The sequence below is a fragment of the Manis javanica genome, chromosome 4 (assembly GCF_040802235.1).
Source record: "Manis javanica isolate MJ-LG chromosome 4, MJ_LKY, whole genome shotgun sequence".
Lineage (NCBI taxonomy): Eukaryota > Metazoa > Chordata > Mammalia > Pholidota > Manidae > Manis > Manis javanica.
The window spans coordinates 136484618-136502568 of NC_133159.1; the positions used below are offsets into that span (position 1 = coordinate 136484618).

General features: G+C 36.6%; 1 protein-coding gene across 1 annotated transcript in view; it reads right to left on the bottom strand.

Annotated features, from left to right (window-relative positions):
- The window catches only part of LOC140848613 (serine/threonine-protein kinase TAO1-like), a 40809-nt gene that overhangs the window by 8452 nt on the left and 14406 nt on the right, over positions 1-17951 (bottom strand). The window contains 4 exon segments of the mRNA XM_073232878.1: positions 2128-2367; positions 5267-5470; positions 7779-7907; positions 16001-16225. Coding sequence (XP_073088979.1) covers positions 2128-2367; positions 5267-5470; positions 7779-7907; positions 16001-16225 — 798 coding nt within the window.

Genomic DNA, 17951 nt, shown 5'->3' on the forward strand with positions numbered 1-17951 from the left:
TCTGTTTTCTCCACAAAGGGCCTAGGGTTACCAAAGGGAAGGGATTGGGGATCATGGGTGGGGAGGGAGGGAGAAGGGGATTAAAGGGCACTATAATTAGCACTCACAATATAGGTGGGTCATGGGGAAGGCAGTACAGCACTGAGAAGACAAGTAATGACTCTGTAGTGTCTTATTCTGCTGATGGGCAGTGACTGCAATGGGGTGGGAGGGATTGATAGTGTGAGTGAATTTTGAAACCACAATGTGCTCGTGTGAAACCTTCATAAGATTGTTTATCAATGACACCTTAATTTAAAAAAAGAGTGTTTTGTTCAAATTGTGCAAGTAGATAGATATATACAACTAAGAGGAACATGGTGATTTTCTTTCCCACTAAAGTAACAGAACAATTTCTTTTATCAAAATCTTGAGCTTATGTATCATGAGAGGGAAGCTTTCTATCCAAGGTCTGACTATGTTTGTGAAACATTATTTTTTCCCTTGATTTTTTAATAGTATCTGTGAGAATAAGACTAGTATACAAGCTTTCAAACTTAGAAGGCTGCAACAACAGGGGAAAAAAAAGGAAGGGTTAAACAGCAAACAACTAACCTATTTCAAGCCACAGAGAAATGAAGTCATATCAGATTTGTGGTCTGACCAAAGAAAACCAACAAACTTTCAGTATGGTTTACTTCTGGGTGCTGCTCACTTTAAAATTGTAATTAATTTTATAGACATGCTTTAAATACCTTTTGGTGGGAAACTCTACTGTGTAGCTACTACAAAGACAAAATAAATCTGGAAAATCATTAAGAATTCTGATTTCCATAAGCATTAACTAATGATGGTTATGTGGGTAGTCAACATATGAGCTACTCTGTAAACGATGTTCATTAGCTGTTTTGAAGATACAGCAAAGTAAAATTTTACTTAGATTCACAAGGAAAGGGTGAATCTTAGCTTTGCTTCTGTATTTTGTTCAGGACAGCCTGTATGAATGGAGCTGAATAGGAACCAGAGATACCTCTGATTTAGCTTCTGGTTTTGACAGAGATTACTTCTGTGAGTGAAGTTCACTTCACTTCAGGACAGTTATTCAGGTAAGTGTTGTTACATGATAGTTGACAATTAAATTGTCAAAGAGTTTGAAAAAGTGGGTAAAGGAGATACTGTGGGACCTGGGCCTTATTGGATGTAAATAAAAGTTTAAAATGTGCAGACATACAGATTAGTTGAGGTACTACTATGGATGACAACATATATAGTGGGTTGTTTCAGTTTTATGTTTATTAAGATGCATGTGATTATACTTCACATATTTATTACAAGTTATAAAATTTGAAAATTCCTTGGAATTGTTAACTCTGTTTGATTTTGGTAGAGGGGACTGGACCAGGTGGCTTAAAGGACAAGGAGAGGGAATCCTTTAACTTTATAATAAATACACTTTGTCATCTTTTGAATTTTGTCTCCTATGAATAAATTCATCTACCAACACTTGTCTCTCCTTATTTGTCTACAAGAGGGCATATAATAATAACTTGCTTCTCTCTGATGTGCTAATTAAAAAAATACACTCCAACTACACATGCCCTGGTCTTACCTATGCTACCAAGCACAGAAAGAATGGGAATAACAATGTGATAATTCCAGTATTCCTCTTAGGATGAGTATAGACAATGAAGGGAGAGGGGGAAAAAAGGCATTTTTCATTCACTGGTTTCTGTACTAATCAGGAACTTACTGCCTCTTTTGGATACAAATCACATTTAGAGGAAATAAGATCCCAAAACTATAGAACTTGGAACAACAGAGAGAAGACAACAGGTTAGTATGTTGATATATAGTTGTAGTATCAACATTGGACATTTGCGTACACTTAAAATAAGAATTTTGAATCTCATTTATGGCACTTTCTGCAGTGAAAAAGTTCTGGCCATTTTTTGGTACTCTGCTGAGAAATACATAAGCAGAAGTCTGTAGCTACAGACCCTCTACATCAAAACTAACCAAACATGCTTAAAATGAAAAGAAAAAAAGCTTATTCAATTTCTTCATGGCAGACATCTGGCTTAGACTTTTAGTGTTTACATGATGCCTTTTATCTGTTCTCCTTTGTCAAGAAGCTTAGGCTAAAGGTACCTTCAGACTCTTAGGCTGTTGTCGAACCTCCATGGCATGCTTTCGCCTTAGTTCTCGTTCTCTCCGTTTGTTATGCTCCAGCTGGTTAGTGAGCTCGGCTTGATGCTGCAACCTGATGAGCTCACAGCGCATCTTCTGCCTTGTGTTGAGCTGGCGGAACTCCAGTTCTTGCATGGATTCATGATGACGCAGGAGCGTTGCATGCTCCACGTCCATTTGAGTCTGCCTCTTATTTAACTCCTAATTCATAACAAAAGACAAAGGCATAATTTACTGATGTACAATGCCAGGAGAAAAAAATCCTAAGAAACAGAACAACCAGGATATGGATGTAATCCTCTGATTTAATAATGGCTGCACAGTAAATATTAAAGTTTTATTACTGTAACTGTAGAAAATGGGCAATTGGTAGCATAATTTCCTTACCTGTTCATTAGCTATTTATACAATTTTTAGCAATAAGCTTAAGACATATCAAATCTGTCCCAAGAGACTTAATGTCCTTTCTACTCTCTTTCATTTGTTTCCTAATTTTGTATTTGAAGAGGACTTCTAAGTCATCCTTTGAATTTCTTCAGTGTATACATTCAATTCTATTACATGCAGTATACCCAGTATAGTGTAGTGGTTAAGAACACAAGACTCTAATAACAATGAAGCAAAACTGAAGGAACAAAATGGCAGCAGACTCAGAGACTCCAAGAATGAACTGGTGGTTACCAAAGGGGAGGGGTGTGGGAGGGTGGGTGGGGAGGGAGGGAGAAGGGGACTGAGGGGTATTATGTTTAGTACACATGGTGTGGGGGATCACAGGGAGAACAGTGTATCACAGAGAAGGGACATAGTGGATCTCTGGCAACTTGCTGCACTGATGGACAGTGACTGCATTGGGGCATGGGTGGGGACTTGATAATTTGGGTAAATGTAGTAACCACGTTGTTTTTTCACGTGAAACCTTCATAAGAGTGTATATCAATCATACCTTGATAAAAAATTAAAAAACAAACAACAAAAAAGAACACAAGACTCTAGGGCTAGACTGCCTGCTTTCTAAATCCTGGCTCTGCTACCAACTAGCAGTGAGTCCTTGGGTTAATTACTTAAACTCTCTGTGCTTCAATTTCATCACTTCTCAAGTGGAGACCATAACATAGCTGTTTCATAAAATTAACATGAGGCTGAAATGAATTCATAAGTGGAAAGCTCTCAGAATACCTACCTCATGATCAATAAATGTTACAACAATTTTTTCAGTTTAAAAAGATCAAATATACGACACACACACATACACTCACACACGCTCTCTCTTTTCCTCTGTAGAAGGAAGTCAGACTTGGCCCTTTTGCCTCTGCTGCCCCTTCTCCAGGGGCCAACATTTGGTGCATATGTTTCCCAACCTTCCCCATGCTATCGTGACACAACTATTGCACAAAAACATACAGTTTTAAAATTGAATTAAAAAATATAGGCATATAATATGCTTTCTTTACTGAAAAATATAATGGATAAATATCCAGATCAGATCAGGACATAGAGATCTTTTTTTTAAAGTTTTATAGTAAGCTTCTGCTTTGTGATGCTGTAGTTATTCCATTTCTTGCTTTATGACAAATTTTCAATAAACATCTACACATGACATACCATATAATTATGTTATTATTTCTTTAGGATACAATTTGAGAAGTGGATTTGATGGATAGAAGATACATGCAAATTAAATTGTAAAAGCTGCTGAATTATGCTCCAAAATGGCAGTATCAATTTCTATTCTTCCCGACATGGCCCACTTTCAGATGCCACTACTAGGACTTACCAATTTTTTAGACTGATCTTATTGAATTGATTCAATTGTTTTAATTTGAATTTCTTTAATTATTAGTGAATTTGAATAATTAACTTATATTTGAAGTTTATTTTAAGCCACTCTTGGAAATAAATTGATCTTTGCTCATAGGTATACCTGATAATGAGAATCGTTGTTTTCATTGGCATACGTTTCTACATATGCCCAATGAATAATTTCATGATTATAAAAATATGTTAACTGGTAGTATATACCTTCATGGCACCCATTTCAGATGAAAAGGCATGAATTATCCAATTAATTTTCTCACATTTAAAAATTAATACTTCTTTCACTCATGGATTTAATATTTATTAAATATTTACTTAATACATAGTTATTAAATACCTATTATGGGCCAGCCACCAGGTGTGAGACCTGGATATATCTATCCACTGGATATAAAAGCCCTGAACAGAACCTGGGACTTCATATAATTTCCATTCTACTTGAGGAGAGATCCCCATAAAAAGTGTGCACGTGTGTGTGTTCCAGAAATTGCCTTGGAACAACCATGGCTTTCCTCAAAGTTAGAGTACATCTGCGATAAAAAGAAGTTCAAGAAAGTAGCACATAAAGGGCAAACACACATGAAATCATGTAACCATAAAGACATAATTAGCATGCTTTCCTGTTAAAGAAAATGGGATGAGCAGAAATGCCTCTTATCCTTATTCTGTGTTACAATCAGAATAAGAACAAATTATTGTAATCTGAGCCCAAAGTAAGAAGGTATGATTTACTTTTAAAGGAAGAAATGTATGGCTCTTTTTCACAGCTAAAGTATTTTTATTTCTAGTGACTCAGTTACTCAGTAAGTGCTTAGGAAAGCTATTATAAATAATAGCTTCATAAAATAATTTAAATGTTCAAGAGATCACTCTTTTTAGATCCCATTCAACTGAGGATATCAGCCATTGAAAATAGGTTATATTTTCTATCCAGTGGATAGAAAAGCCCTGAACAGAACCTGGGACTTCATATAATTTCCATTCTACTTGGGGAGAGATCCCCATAAAAAGTGTGCACGTGTGTGTGTGTGTGTGTGTGTGTGTGAGAGAGAGAGAGAGAGAGAGAGAGAGAGAGAGAGGAGTGCAAGAATATTTAAAGGAGGGAGAAGGATTTGGTGATCAGAATTGGGGAGATATGAAGTGAGGGAGAAGGTGAACCGTGTGGGTTGGGTTTCCAGGGAAGAAGGACTTAGGCAAAGGGAGGCAGAAGCACTCTAAGGCCTTGAGGGTGGGATGTGCCTGACATATTTTCAGGAAGTTCTGATTTCACACCATTTAAACATACCTCCATGACAAGGTCCTGCTCCAAGTTACAGCACCCAAGTAATATGTTTCTTTGGAAGCGACGGCATTGCAGCCCAAGGTGCTGTCTCTGATGGTGAAGAAGATCGGTCTTCTCCTCTGCCTGGGAATGCTGGACGTTCTCTATCTGCTTTGACAGCCATTCCTCTTCTTCTTTCCTTGGGCTGCTCTGCCTTTCATTCAGCGCCTGGCAAGATAAAAAACAACTGAGTTCAAAATACAAAAAAATTAACTACATGAATATAGTATTTGGTAGCTGGTAATCTTCAGTGAAAGTACTTAATTTGTGCCCTCTCTCAAGGGCACAAAAGGGGAAGAAGGCAGTGCTTTCTAGTAAAAATCACACACGAATTAAAATCAAGGTTAAAATATAGTTATGTCTCACTTCTTGATTTTCAACAATAGAAATGCTAAGTTTTTGGCAAAGTTAAGGATGGGTTCAGTATAAAAGACTTTGGAAATTAAATGGAAAATCAAGAAAACTATAGGAAAATAGAGACCTTTTAGAATGGATTTAATATTCTGCACTATAACCACTGTACAAGGCAAGACCAATGTTTTTCTACAGCTTTTTAAATATCATCTCACGAACTACCTAAAAAAAATTCATTTATACTGGACAAGATGATAATATTGACAATACGTTCAATGATACAAACCCGAGGATGCTAATTAACACTAGTATATTTCAACCTAAAATGCATCAACCATGTAGAGAATATAAATCAGCCATTTTTCCTAGGTCTAAGATGACTTTTCAGAGACTATTAACCTTATGGTTCTTCATCTATTATTCAAGAAAGAAACCAATTTTTCATTACTTTCATTAATAAGATATTCAAACACATAAAAATAAAAAGCACATAAGCTTGTAGTTCTCAACTTACAGATGTCAGTGATAAGACAGGGATAATACAGGCATATACACAAAGCTCACTTGGCTGTTTTTCAAAATCTTTTGCGAAGGAAACTCCCCACCCACCAAGACTCTAGTATGTCCCTTCCTCTATACCGATAATAATCATTCAAAATGAACACACACAAACACACACACACAAATACACAAAACTACCTTCTAAAAGAAAATGAGCTTGTTAGTTGGACTATGAATTATATGCTTGAAGGATTATCTAAACCAACACATTCATTTATAAAACTAAAACCTCATTTCACTAAGAAACAACTATAGAACTGCATTTTGTTGGGTATTTATTTACAGTTGGGAATCCTATTTATCATCTTTTCAAATTCCATATTCTAGTATTGAGTTTAGCTTTTAGATTACAGTAATGGTAATACATAGCAGGTTATACTCTTTCGAGTCAGAAAAATCTTATCAATTATTTATACCTTGGCAGGGTATATATAGCAAGGCTTTGTGCCACCAATATGTCCTTAATAAGACTTAAATATCTAATTATAGATCAAATTCCTACACACACAAAAGCACTGTACCAAAGATATTATGGCTTTATTATCAAGATTAATTTATCTGTGTGCTAATAATTTATTACATGGGCTAAAATTTCAGCCCATCAGTTTGTAAGAGGGTGTGTAACTGGAGAAGTCTTGGTGGGTGGGGAATTTCCTTGGCAAGAGATTTTGAAAAACAGAGCCAAGTGATTCTTTGTGTGTATGTCTGTATTATCTCTGTCTTCTCATTGGCATCTTTAAGTTGAGAACTGCAAGTTTATGTGATTTTTTATATTTATGTGTTTGAGTATCTTATCAACAAGACTAATAAAGAATTGGTTCTTTCTAGAATAACAGGTGAAGAACAATATTCTCTGAAAAATCATCTTAGACGTAGGAAAGATGGCTGATTTGTATTCTCTGCAATATAATAAATACGCATTAGCTGACACATATCATTTTCATGTCCTGACCACTATCCTGAATAATAATCCCCTTTCAGAAATTGCCTTGGAACAACCATGGCTTTCCTCAAAGTTAGAGTACATCTGCGATAAAAAGAAGTTCAAGAAAGCAGCACATAAAGGGTAAACACACATGAAATCATGTAACCATAAAGACATAATTAGCATGCTTTCCTGTTAAAGAAAATGGGATGAGCAGAAATGCCTCTTATCCTTATTCTGTGTTACAATCAGAATAAGAACAAATTATTGTAATCTGAGCCCAAAGTAAGAAGGTATGATTTACTTTTAAAGGAAGAAATGTATGGCTCTTTTTCACAGCTAAAGTATTTTTATTTCTAGTGACTCAGTTACTCAGTAAGTGCTTAGGAAAGCTATTATAAATAATAGCTTCATAAAATAATTTAAATGTTCAAGAGATCACTCTTTTTAGATCCCATTCAACTGAGGATATCAGCCATTGAAAATAGGTTATAATCAATGTCCTCACTTAAACTGATATATAGTTAGTGGCCACAAACAAAAGAAAAATTTATGCTAATGGTTCTATGAGTAGATCATTATTGAATATAATCAGTAAGCAGGTGAGTGGCTTGAAAAGTTTTATAAAGTAAATACCTTCTTAAGCTGTTCCTTTTGAAGTTTATATTCTCTCTTCTGGGACTTTAGAAAGCTGTTCAGTTCTTTCTTCTGCTGGGCCTGAAGATGTTGCTTAAATTTTTCCTCCTCATTGGACATCCCTTTAGCCTATAGGAAATTTTTTAATGGATCAAATTAGCTAAGCAGATAAGCTTCAAAGCAGCAGTTTATACACATTAGCAAGGATACTTCCTCCCACCTAAGAATATAAAATCAGTATAATCATTACCAGAACAAGAATATCCAATAAATTATTAAGTATTACTCAGCATCCTTATTATTTGAATTTCAGAGAACCAATAAAATGGAACTCATCTTTAAAATGCTGATCTTTTACAGGGCCAGTGTTTTCACCTCTTTTCCCCCATACTGGAGTATGCTGCCCAACACCCCCAATAAAATAAAACAAATGTAATTAAGTTATGATCTTTTATCTAGCTTGACTTGTATATTAAATAATGTAATACAATCATCTTCAAATTAATCCCTGACTTTTAATTTGTATTTTAAGTAATATGAAAATGTTAAATATTAAATCCCTGTAAAATATTATCTTATTTCTGATGATATATGCAATAGTTGACCCATAAACAATGTGGGGATTAGGGGTGTTGACTCCCAACATAGTAAAAAATCCTCATATAACTTTTCACTCCCCAAAAACTTAACTACTAATAGCATGCTGCTGACTAGAAGCCTTACTAACAACAGAAACAGATATTCACACATATTCTGTATGTTGTATAAATTATATACTGTATTCTTATAATAAAGATCGCTAGAAAAAAGAAAATGATCTTTCAAACCGTCTCTCAAAACATTTTCCAAGATCTTTACTGAAAAGCAGTATGTGTATAAATGAGCCTGTGCAGTTCAAACCTATGTTATTCAAGGGTGAACTGTACGTATTCATTGCAGAACATTTAGGAAATACAGAAAAACACAAAGAAGAAAAATCTTATATGATTTTACCAGCCAGAGATAACCAATATTAACATTTTGGTGCATATCCTTCCTAATTTTTTCTAGGCATATATAGATATTAATATATAAAATAAATCTAAAATCATATTGCACATCATGTTTTATGAATTGCTTTCCTAAACATGTTAGTATCTACCACTTTACAAATTATTCAAGAAAGTACAACACCAAACACGATTCTAAATATTTTTACATTCTCTCACCAAATTATTTCAAAATCAAATATTCATTTGCACCAGAAATTATTTTGCTAAATTCTCTATTACTGTGAGAGCGTGATTCCTTTTTTTGCAGGGAAGGGTGAACAGGGTAGCTGTAAATGCCTCAGGGTGGACTAGCCAGACATCTTTGAAGATATAGTGTAAGTTTATTGAGAAGTTTACATTTTACTTGACAACTGTGATGATCAAAATAAATTGAAACAAATGGAAAACCAAGGAAATTAGAAGACAAGTTCTCACATAACTCCTAAAAAAATGCACCTTTAGCATATAGTAGAATGATACTTATTTGCAGTAAACAAATGGGCTAAATCTGAATATGAAACCCTCTTAATCCCTCTTACTTTAACATTCTCTGTATATTTGAGTACTCTTCAATTCTTCTGATATAAAAATGCTACTATAAATTTAAGGTTTCCAAAAAGTACACAGAGAATGATGAATGATTTCTGAAACCAAAATTAAATACTAACTGATTTATCAAACTCCACAGATAACCAAAGTGTCCAAGGCCTAGAACAGAATACTTAATGACTTTTTTTAGTAAGTTATCATTGATAAACACTCTTACAAAGGTTTCACATGAAAACCAATGCGGTTACTACATTCACCCATATCGAGTCCCCCCTCAATACCCCATTGCAGTCACTGTCCATCAGTGTTGTAAGATGCCACAGTCACTACATGTCTTTTCTGTGCTACACTGTCTTCCCCATGGTCCCCCCCACACCATGTGTGCTAATCATAATAGCCTCAATCCCCTTCTACCTCCCTGCCCAACTGCCCTCTCACACCCCTCTCCTTTGGTAACTGCTAGTCGCTTCTCGGAGTCTGTGAGTCTGCTGCTGTTTTGTTCCTTCAGTTTTGCTTTGTTGTTATACTCCACAAATGAGAGAAATCATTTGGTATTTGTCTTTCTCTCCCTGACTTATTTCACTGAGCATAATACCCTCTAGCTCCATCCACGTTGTTGCAAATGATAGGATTTGTTTTCTTTGTATGGCTGAATAATATTCTGTTGTGTATATGTACTTCTTTATCCATCCATCTACTAGTGGACACTTAGGTTGCTTCCATATCATGGCTATTGTAAATAGCGCCACAATAAACATAGGGGTGTATATGTCTTTTTGAATCTGACAGCTTGTTTTCTCTGGGTAAATTCCTAGAGGTGGAATTCCCGGGCTAAATGGAATTTCTATTTTCAGTTTTTGGAGGAACCTCCATATTGCTATCCACAATGGTTGAACTAGTTTACATTCCCACCAGCAGTGTAGGAGGAATCCCCTTTCTCCACATCCTAGCCACCATAATTGCTCATAGTTTTTTCTATGTTGGCCATACTAACTGGTGTGAGCTGATACCTCATTGTGCTTTTAAAATTAGTGATGTGCAGCATCTTTTCAAGTGCCTGTTGGCCATCTGAATTTCTTCTTTGGAGAAGTGTCTGTTCATATCCTGTGCCCATTTTTAAATCAGGTTATTTGCTTTTTGAGTGTTGAGGCATGTAAGCTCTTTACATATTTTGGATGTTAATCACTTGTCAGATATGTCATTTACAAATATGTTCTCCCATACTGTAGGATGCCTTTTTGTTCTGCTGATGGTGTCCTTTGCTACATCAAGAAGCATGATGTAGTCCCATTTGTTCATTTTTACTTTTGTTTCCCTTGCCCAAGGAGATGTGTTCAGGAAAAAGTTGCTCATGTTTATGTTCAAGAGATTTTTGCATATGTTGTCTACTAAGAGTTTTATGGTTTCATGACTTACATTCAGGTCTTTGATCCATTTTGAGTTTACTTTGTGTATGGGTTAGACAATAATCCAGTTTCATTCTCTTGCATGTAGCTGTCCAGTTTTGCCAACACCAGTTGTTGAAGACACTGTTGTTTCCCCACTGTATGTCCATGGCTCCTTTATCATATATTTATTGACCACATGTGCTTGGGTTTTTATCTGGGATCCCTAGTGTGTTCCACTGGTCTATGGGTCTGTTCTTGTGCCAGTACCAAATTGTCTTTGCAGTAGAGCTTGAAGTCAGGGAGCATAATCCCCCACCTGCTTTATTCTTCCTTCTCATGATTGCTTTGGCTATTTGGAGTCTTATGTGGTACCATATGAATTTTAGAATTGAAGAATGCTGTTGGCATTTTGATAGGGATTGCATTGAATTGGTAGATGGCTTTAGGCAGGATGGCCATTTTGACAGTATTAATTCTTCCTTTCCATGAGCAAGGGATGTTATTTCCATTTATTGGTATCTTCTTTCTCTCGACTGTCTTGTAGTTTTCAGGGTATAGGTCTTTCACTTCCTTCATTCATTTCATCCCTAGGTATTTTATTCTTATTGATGCAATTGTGAATGAAATTGTTTTCCTGATTTCTCTTTCTGCTAGTTAATCATTAGTGTATAGGAATTCAACTGATTTCTCTGTATTAGTTTTGTATCCTCCCACTTTGCTGAATTCAGTTATTAGTTCTAGTAGTGTAGGGGTGGTTTCTTTAGGGTTTTTTATGTATAACATCATGTCATCTCAAACAGTGACAGTTTAACTTCTTTTCCAATCTGGATAACTTTTATTTCTTTGTGTTGTCTGATTGCCATGGCTAGGACCTCCAGTACTATGTTGAATAAAAGTGGGGAGAGTGGGCATCCTTGTCTTGTTTCTGATCTTAGAGGAAAAGCTTTCAGCTTCCCACTGTTAAGTATGATGTTGGCTGTGGGTTTGTCAGATATGGCCTTTATTATGTTGAGTTACTTGCCCTCTATACTCATTTTTTTGAGACTTTTTTTTTTACCAAGAATGGATGTTGAATGTTGTTGAATGCTTTTTCAGCTTCTATGGAGATGATCACGTGGTTTTTGTCAATGTGGTGGATGATGCTCATGGATGTTCAAATATTGTACCATCCTTGCATCCATGGAATAAATCATATTTGATCATGATAGATGATCTGTTTGATATATTTTTAAATTTGATTTTGTTGAGTATTTTTGCACCTAGGTTCACAGGGGTATTGGTCTCTAATTTTCTTTTTTTGTGGGCTATTTGCCTAGTTTCAGTGTTAGAGTGAAGCTGGCTTCATAGAATGAGGGTGGAAGTATTCCCTCCTCTTCTACTCTTTGAAAAACTTTAAGGAGGATGGGTATTAGGTCTTCACTAAATGTTTGATAAAATTCATCAGTGAAGCCATCTGGTGCACGAGTTTTATTCTTAGGTAGTTTTTTGATTACCAATTCAGTTTTGCTGCAGGTAATTGGTCTGTTCAGATTTTCTGTTCCTTTCTGGGTCAGCCATGGAAGGTTGTACTTTTCTTGAATGTTGTCCATTTCTTCTAGGTTATCCAGTTTGTTAGCATACAATTTTTCATAGTATTCTCTCCTAATTCTTTGTATTTCTGTGGTGTCCATAGTACTTTTTCCTTTTCATTTCTGATTCTCTTTATGTTTACTCTCTATTTTATCTTGATAAGTCTGGGTAGGGGTTTATCTGTTTTGCTTATTTTCTCAAAAAACCAGTTCCTGCTTTCATTGATTCTATTGTTTTAGTCTTCTCAATTTATTTAAGTGAGCTCTAATCTTTATAATGTCCCTCCTTCTACTGACTTGGGCCTCATTTGTTCTTCTTTGTCTAGGTTTGTTAATTGTGAGTTTAGACTGTTCGTATGGGATTTTTCTTCTTTCCTGAGGTAGGCCCATATTGCAATAAGCTTCTCTCTTAGCTCAGCCTTTGCTGCATCCCACATATTTTGTGGTGTTGAATTAGTGTTGTCATTTGCCTCCATATATTGCTTGACCTGTTTTTATTTGGTCATTGATCCATTGATTATTTAGGAGCATGTTGTTAAGTCTCCATGCATTTGTGGGCTTTTTCACTCTCTTTGAATAATTTATTTCTAGGTTCATACCTTTGTGGTCTGAGAAGCTGGTTGGTACAATTTCAATATTTTTTAATTTACTGAGGCTCTTTTTTGTGGCCGAGTATATGATCTATTCTGGAAAATGTTCCATGTGCACCTGAGAAGAATGTGTAACCTGCAGCTTTTTGGTGGAGCATTCTGTAGATATCTGTTAGGTCCATCTGTTCTAAAGTGTTGTTCAGTGCCTCTGTCATGTTACTTATTTTCTGTTTGGTTGATTTGTCCTTTGGAGTGAGTGGTGTGTTGAAGTTTCCTAAAATGAATGCATTGCATTCTATTTCCCCTTTTAATTCTGTTAGTATTTGTTTCACACATGTAGGTACTCCTGTGTTGGGTGCATAGATATTTATAATGGTTATATATATCCTCTTGTTGGACTAACCCCTTTATCATTATGTAATGTCATTCTTTGTCTCTTGTGACTTTCTGTGTTTTGAAGTCTATTTTGTCTGACACAAGTACTGCAACTCCTGCTTTTTTCTCCCTATTAGATCCATGAAATATCATTTCCCATCTCTTTACTTTCAGTCTGTGTATGTCTTTGGGTTTGAAGTGAGTCTCTTGTAGGCAGCATATAGATGGTTCTTCTTCTGTTATCCATTCAGTGACTCTATGTCTTTTGATTGGTGCATTCAGACCATTTACATTTATAGTGATTATCGATAGTTATGTACTTATTGCCTTTGCAGGCTTTAGATTTGTGGTTACCAAAGGTTCAAGGGTAACTTCCTTACTATCTAAGAGTCTAACTAAACTCACTTACTATGCTTTTACAAATACAATCCAAAGATTTTTTTTTTCTCCTCTTTTTTCTTCCCCCTCCATTCTTTATATATTAGGTATCATATTCTGTACTCTTTGTCTACCCTTAACCTACTTTGGGGTAGTTGATTTAATTGTGAATTTGCTTAGTAATTAATTTCTCTCCTTTCTTTACTGTACTTTCATGACCGCTGGTGACATCTATTTAGCCTTAGGAACACTTCCATCTATAGCAGTCCCTCCAAAATACACTGTAGAGACAGTTTGTGGGAGGTAAATTCTCTCAGCTTTTGCTTTTCTGGAAATTGTTTAATCCCTCCTTTAACTTTAAATGATAATCTTCCGAGGTAGCGTATTCTTGCTTCTGCTTTATTGCATTAAATATATCATGCCACTCCCTTCTGGCCTGTAAGGTTTCAGCTGCAAAGTCTGATGATAGCCTGATTTGTTTTCCTTTGTATGTGATCTTTTTACTCTTTGTGCCTTCTTTTAATACTCTGTCCTTATCCTTGATCTTTGCCATTTTAATTATTATATGTTTTGGTGTTGTCTTCCTTGGGTCCCCTGTGTTGGGAGATTTGTGCACCTCCATGGCCTGAGAGACTATCTCCTTCCCCAGACTGGGGAAGTTTTCAGCAATTACCTCGTCAAAGGCACTTTCCCTTTTTCTCTGTCTTCTTCTGGTACCCCTATAGTACAAATATTGCTCTGTTTGGATTGGTCACACAGTTCTCTCAATATTCTTTCATTCCTAGAGATCCTTTTTTCTGTGCCTCAGCTTCTTTGTATTCCTCTTCTCTACTTTCTTTTTCATTTATTGTCTCCTCTATCGTATCTAATCTGCTTTTAAATCCCCCATTGTATTCCATAATGAATGGATTTGTGTCTTGAATTCGTTTCTGAGTTCTTGAATATTTTTCTGTACCTCCATGAGCATGTTTATGACTTCTTTTTAAAATGTCCATCAGGAAGGTTGATGAATTCATTTTCACTTGATTCTTTTTCTGGTGTTTTTGGGATCTGGGATTGAACCTGAGAAGAATGTGTATCTTGCAGCTTTTTGGTGGAGCATTCTGTAGATATCTGTTAGGTCCATCTGTTCTAAAGTGTTTGATCCCCTTAATGTTTCATATCTGTATGTGGCACCCTCTATTACCCAGAAGGTCTACTCTCTGGAGCTGCTTAGCCCATGGAAGGAAGTTGGGGGTCGCAGGGGAGCGGTGCTGTTCACTGGGGGTTGGGAAGAGCTGTTTCCTACTTCCTGGCCAGACCAGTGGGCTGAACACACAGGTGTAACCCTGTATGCTTTGCATTTATAGCTGCTGTAGGCAGGGCTTCCCTCTGGCTGGACTGACACCAGGGCAGGGGCAGCTGATTTGCAAGCCAGTGCCAGCTGTCTGGAAGGTGTAGCAGGCTGCATATCATGATGGAATGCCTTGGAGCTGAGTAGCCAGCCTGGGGGATATAGCGCCTGAAGTTTCTGAAAAGTTCCCAACCTGCTGGGCAGAGTGTACCTGGACAATTTTGTCTACCTGTCCTTTTTCCTGAGCAGCTAACCCTGTGTAATCCTTGCCCCTTTAGTATTCCTCTCACTGTTAGGAAGTCTCTCAGACTGCCTGCCTTTCTTTTGTCCCAGAGCAGCCGGATGTGGATCCCCATTTTCCACAAGTAGCTGGAAACTCAATCTCTCCAAGTGTTCCTCCGGTCTTAGCTTTCCAACCCCACTAATCTCCAGAGCACCATGCAATGTGGGTTTGTGCTCCCACAGCACAACAGATCTCCAGGGCTGGGTGTTCAGCAGTCCCAGGCCTCCACCCATCCCCACTCCATTTCTCTTCCTTCTTCCAGTGAGCTGGGATGGGGGAAGAGTGTGGGTCCCTCTGGATCATGGCTTTCATATGTTACCCTTTTAGACGTTTGTTTTTTTTCCAGGTGTAAGCAGTCTGGGGCAGCCTTTTTTCCTGTTGATCTTTTAAGGTTAGTTGTATTAACTATATTTTTGTATTATATGTGGTTTTGGGAGGAGGCCTCTTCTCACCTGTCACGTCATCATCTTTAATCTGATCTACCTGACTTAACCACTGTTACATGATAAAACTGTTACACGATAAATCTATCAAGTCATCAATCCCATATCTACTGGTTCCCAGACTCAGCACTGGAAATTTTACCTATTATATAAATATTTCTCCCTTTCTCCAACTGATTTGCTTGGTTCTGTGGAACAGGTACCCTAATAGCAAAATGCCATCTTGGTTAATTTTGAAATAGTCACAAGTTAGAATAAATACATTAGTAATACTGATCAGCTACCTCTTTTTCTGTAGCAGCCTGATGTTTCTTGATAAGTTTCTCCATTTCTGCTGCAAAGTTGTTACACTGAGTTTCAAAATCTTTTTCTAATCTGAAACGATGCTCATCCATCTCAGCCTTTAGCTTGTTTTCCAGAGTCACCAGCTTTTTTCAATGTTGCCACCTCATTTCGATGTAACAAAACATTTGTTCTCTAGGCTCCTGTTCTTGTATTTGCCTTGTAACCTACAGTAATGGAGAGGAAAGAGTGAAATAAAGCAAAACCTTTTTCTTTCAAAACCATCTTAGACCAGTCCACTATCAACTAAGCAGGTAATTCATGTAGGAGAATCCAGTCAACAGCTTCTAATAAAATTTCATCTGAAGAAGCAGACAAACTAGCTGGTTCTAAAATTTAAATGGGAATGTAAAGGACCTAGAATAGCCAAAATTTTGAGGGGGAATAAAAAGTTGGAAGATCTAAACTTCAGTAATCAAAACACTGGTATTGGTATAAGGACAGACAGATTAGAGCAAAGGTACATAGTAAAATCTGGAAACCGACCCACATATATTCAGTCAAGTTAATTCAAAGAGGAAAGGAAAGTGTTTTTAGCAAACCCTGCTTTAACAGCTGGTTCTCTGTATTCAAAGTAAATCAATGCTTAATCATTCAATGTACAGTAATTGATTTGAAAAGAATCACTTGACCTAAACCTAAAATCCAGAATCATACAGCAGAAGAAAACACTGAATATTGGGGTCAGCAAATATTTCTTGGAAAGGACACAAAAAAACACTGATTATAATGAAAAAAATGTACCAACTGCATTCTCAAACAAAGACAAAATACATAAAGTAAGATTAATCATGTAAAGTGAACAACTGAGTAGCAATTTGGACATACATGATGTTCTGCAACCACCGCCCCTACTATAAAGAAAAAATGTACAAACTGGATTCTTAAACAGAGGCAAAATTCACACAGTGTATGATTAATCATTTAACGTGAGGAATTCAGTAGCATTTAGTATATTCATGATGTTCTGCAATGACTGCCCGTATTTAGTTACAAAGCATATTTAACACCTCAGGAGAAAACAGAAAACCCTGTATGTTTTAAGCACTTGCTCCCCATTCTCCCCTTCTCGTCACCACCAACCTATTTTCTGTCTATGGATTTATCTATTTTAGATGTTTCATATACTATGTGACCTGTTGTATCTGGCTTCTTTCACCTAGCATGTTTCTAAGGTTCATTCATATTGTATAGCATGTATCAGTACTACATTCCTTTTTATAGCTGATTAATATTCCACAGTATGCACATACCCTAATTTGTTTATCCATTTATTTGTTGCTGGACCTCTGGGTTATTTCCACCTTTTGGCTATTGTGAATACTGCTGTTATGAACATTTGTGTATATGCATTTGCTTAAGTACCTGCTTTCAATTGTTTTGGGTATATATCTAGGAGTAGAATTTCTGGGTCATGGGGAAATGTTATGTTTAACTTTTTGAGAAATTGTCAAGTGTTTTCCACAGCAGCTCACGTTTTACATTCCTACCAGCAATACAGAGCTGGAGTTCCAATTTCTCCATGTGCTCCCTAATTGTTATTTTCCATCTTTGTTTTTGCTTTTCTCTTCTAATAGCTAGTCATCTAACAAAACAGCAGCAGACTCACAGAGTCCAAGAAGGGACTAGCAGTCACCAAAGGAAGGGGGTGGGAAGGCGGGGTGGGAGGGAGGGAGGGAGAAGAGGATTAAGGGGCATTATGATTAACACACATAGTGTAGAAGGGGGAGACGGGAAGGCAGTAATAGCACGGAGAAGACGAGCAGTGACTCTTTAGCATCTTACTATGCTGATGGACAGTGACTTCAATGGGGCGTTAGCAGGGGACTCGATAATATGGATGAATGTAGTAACCAATGTTGCTCATGTGAAACCTTCATAAGATTGTGTATC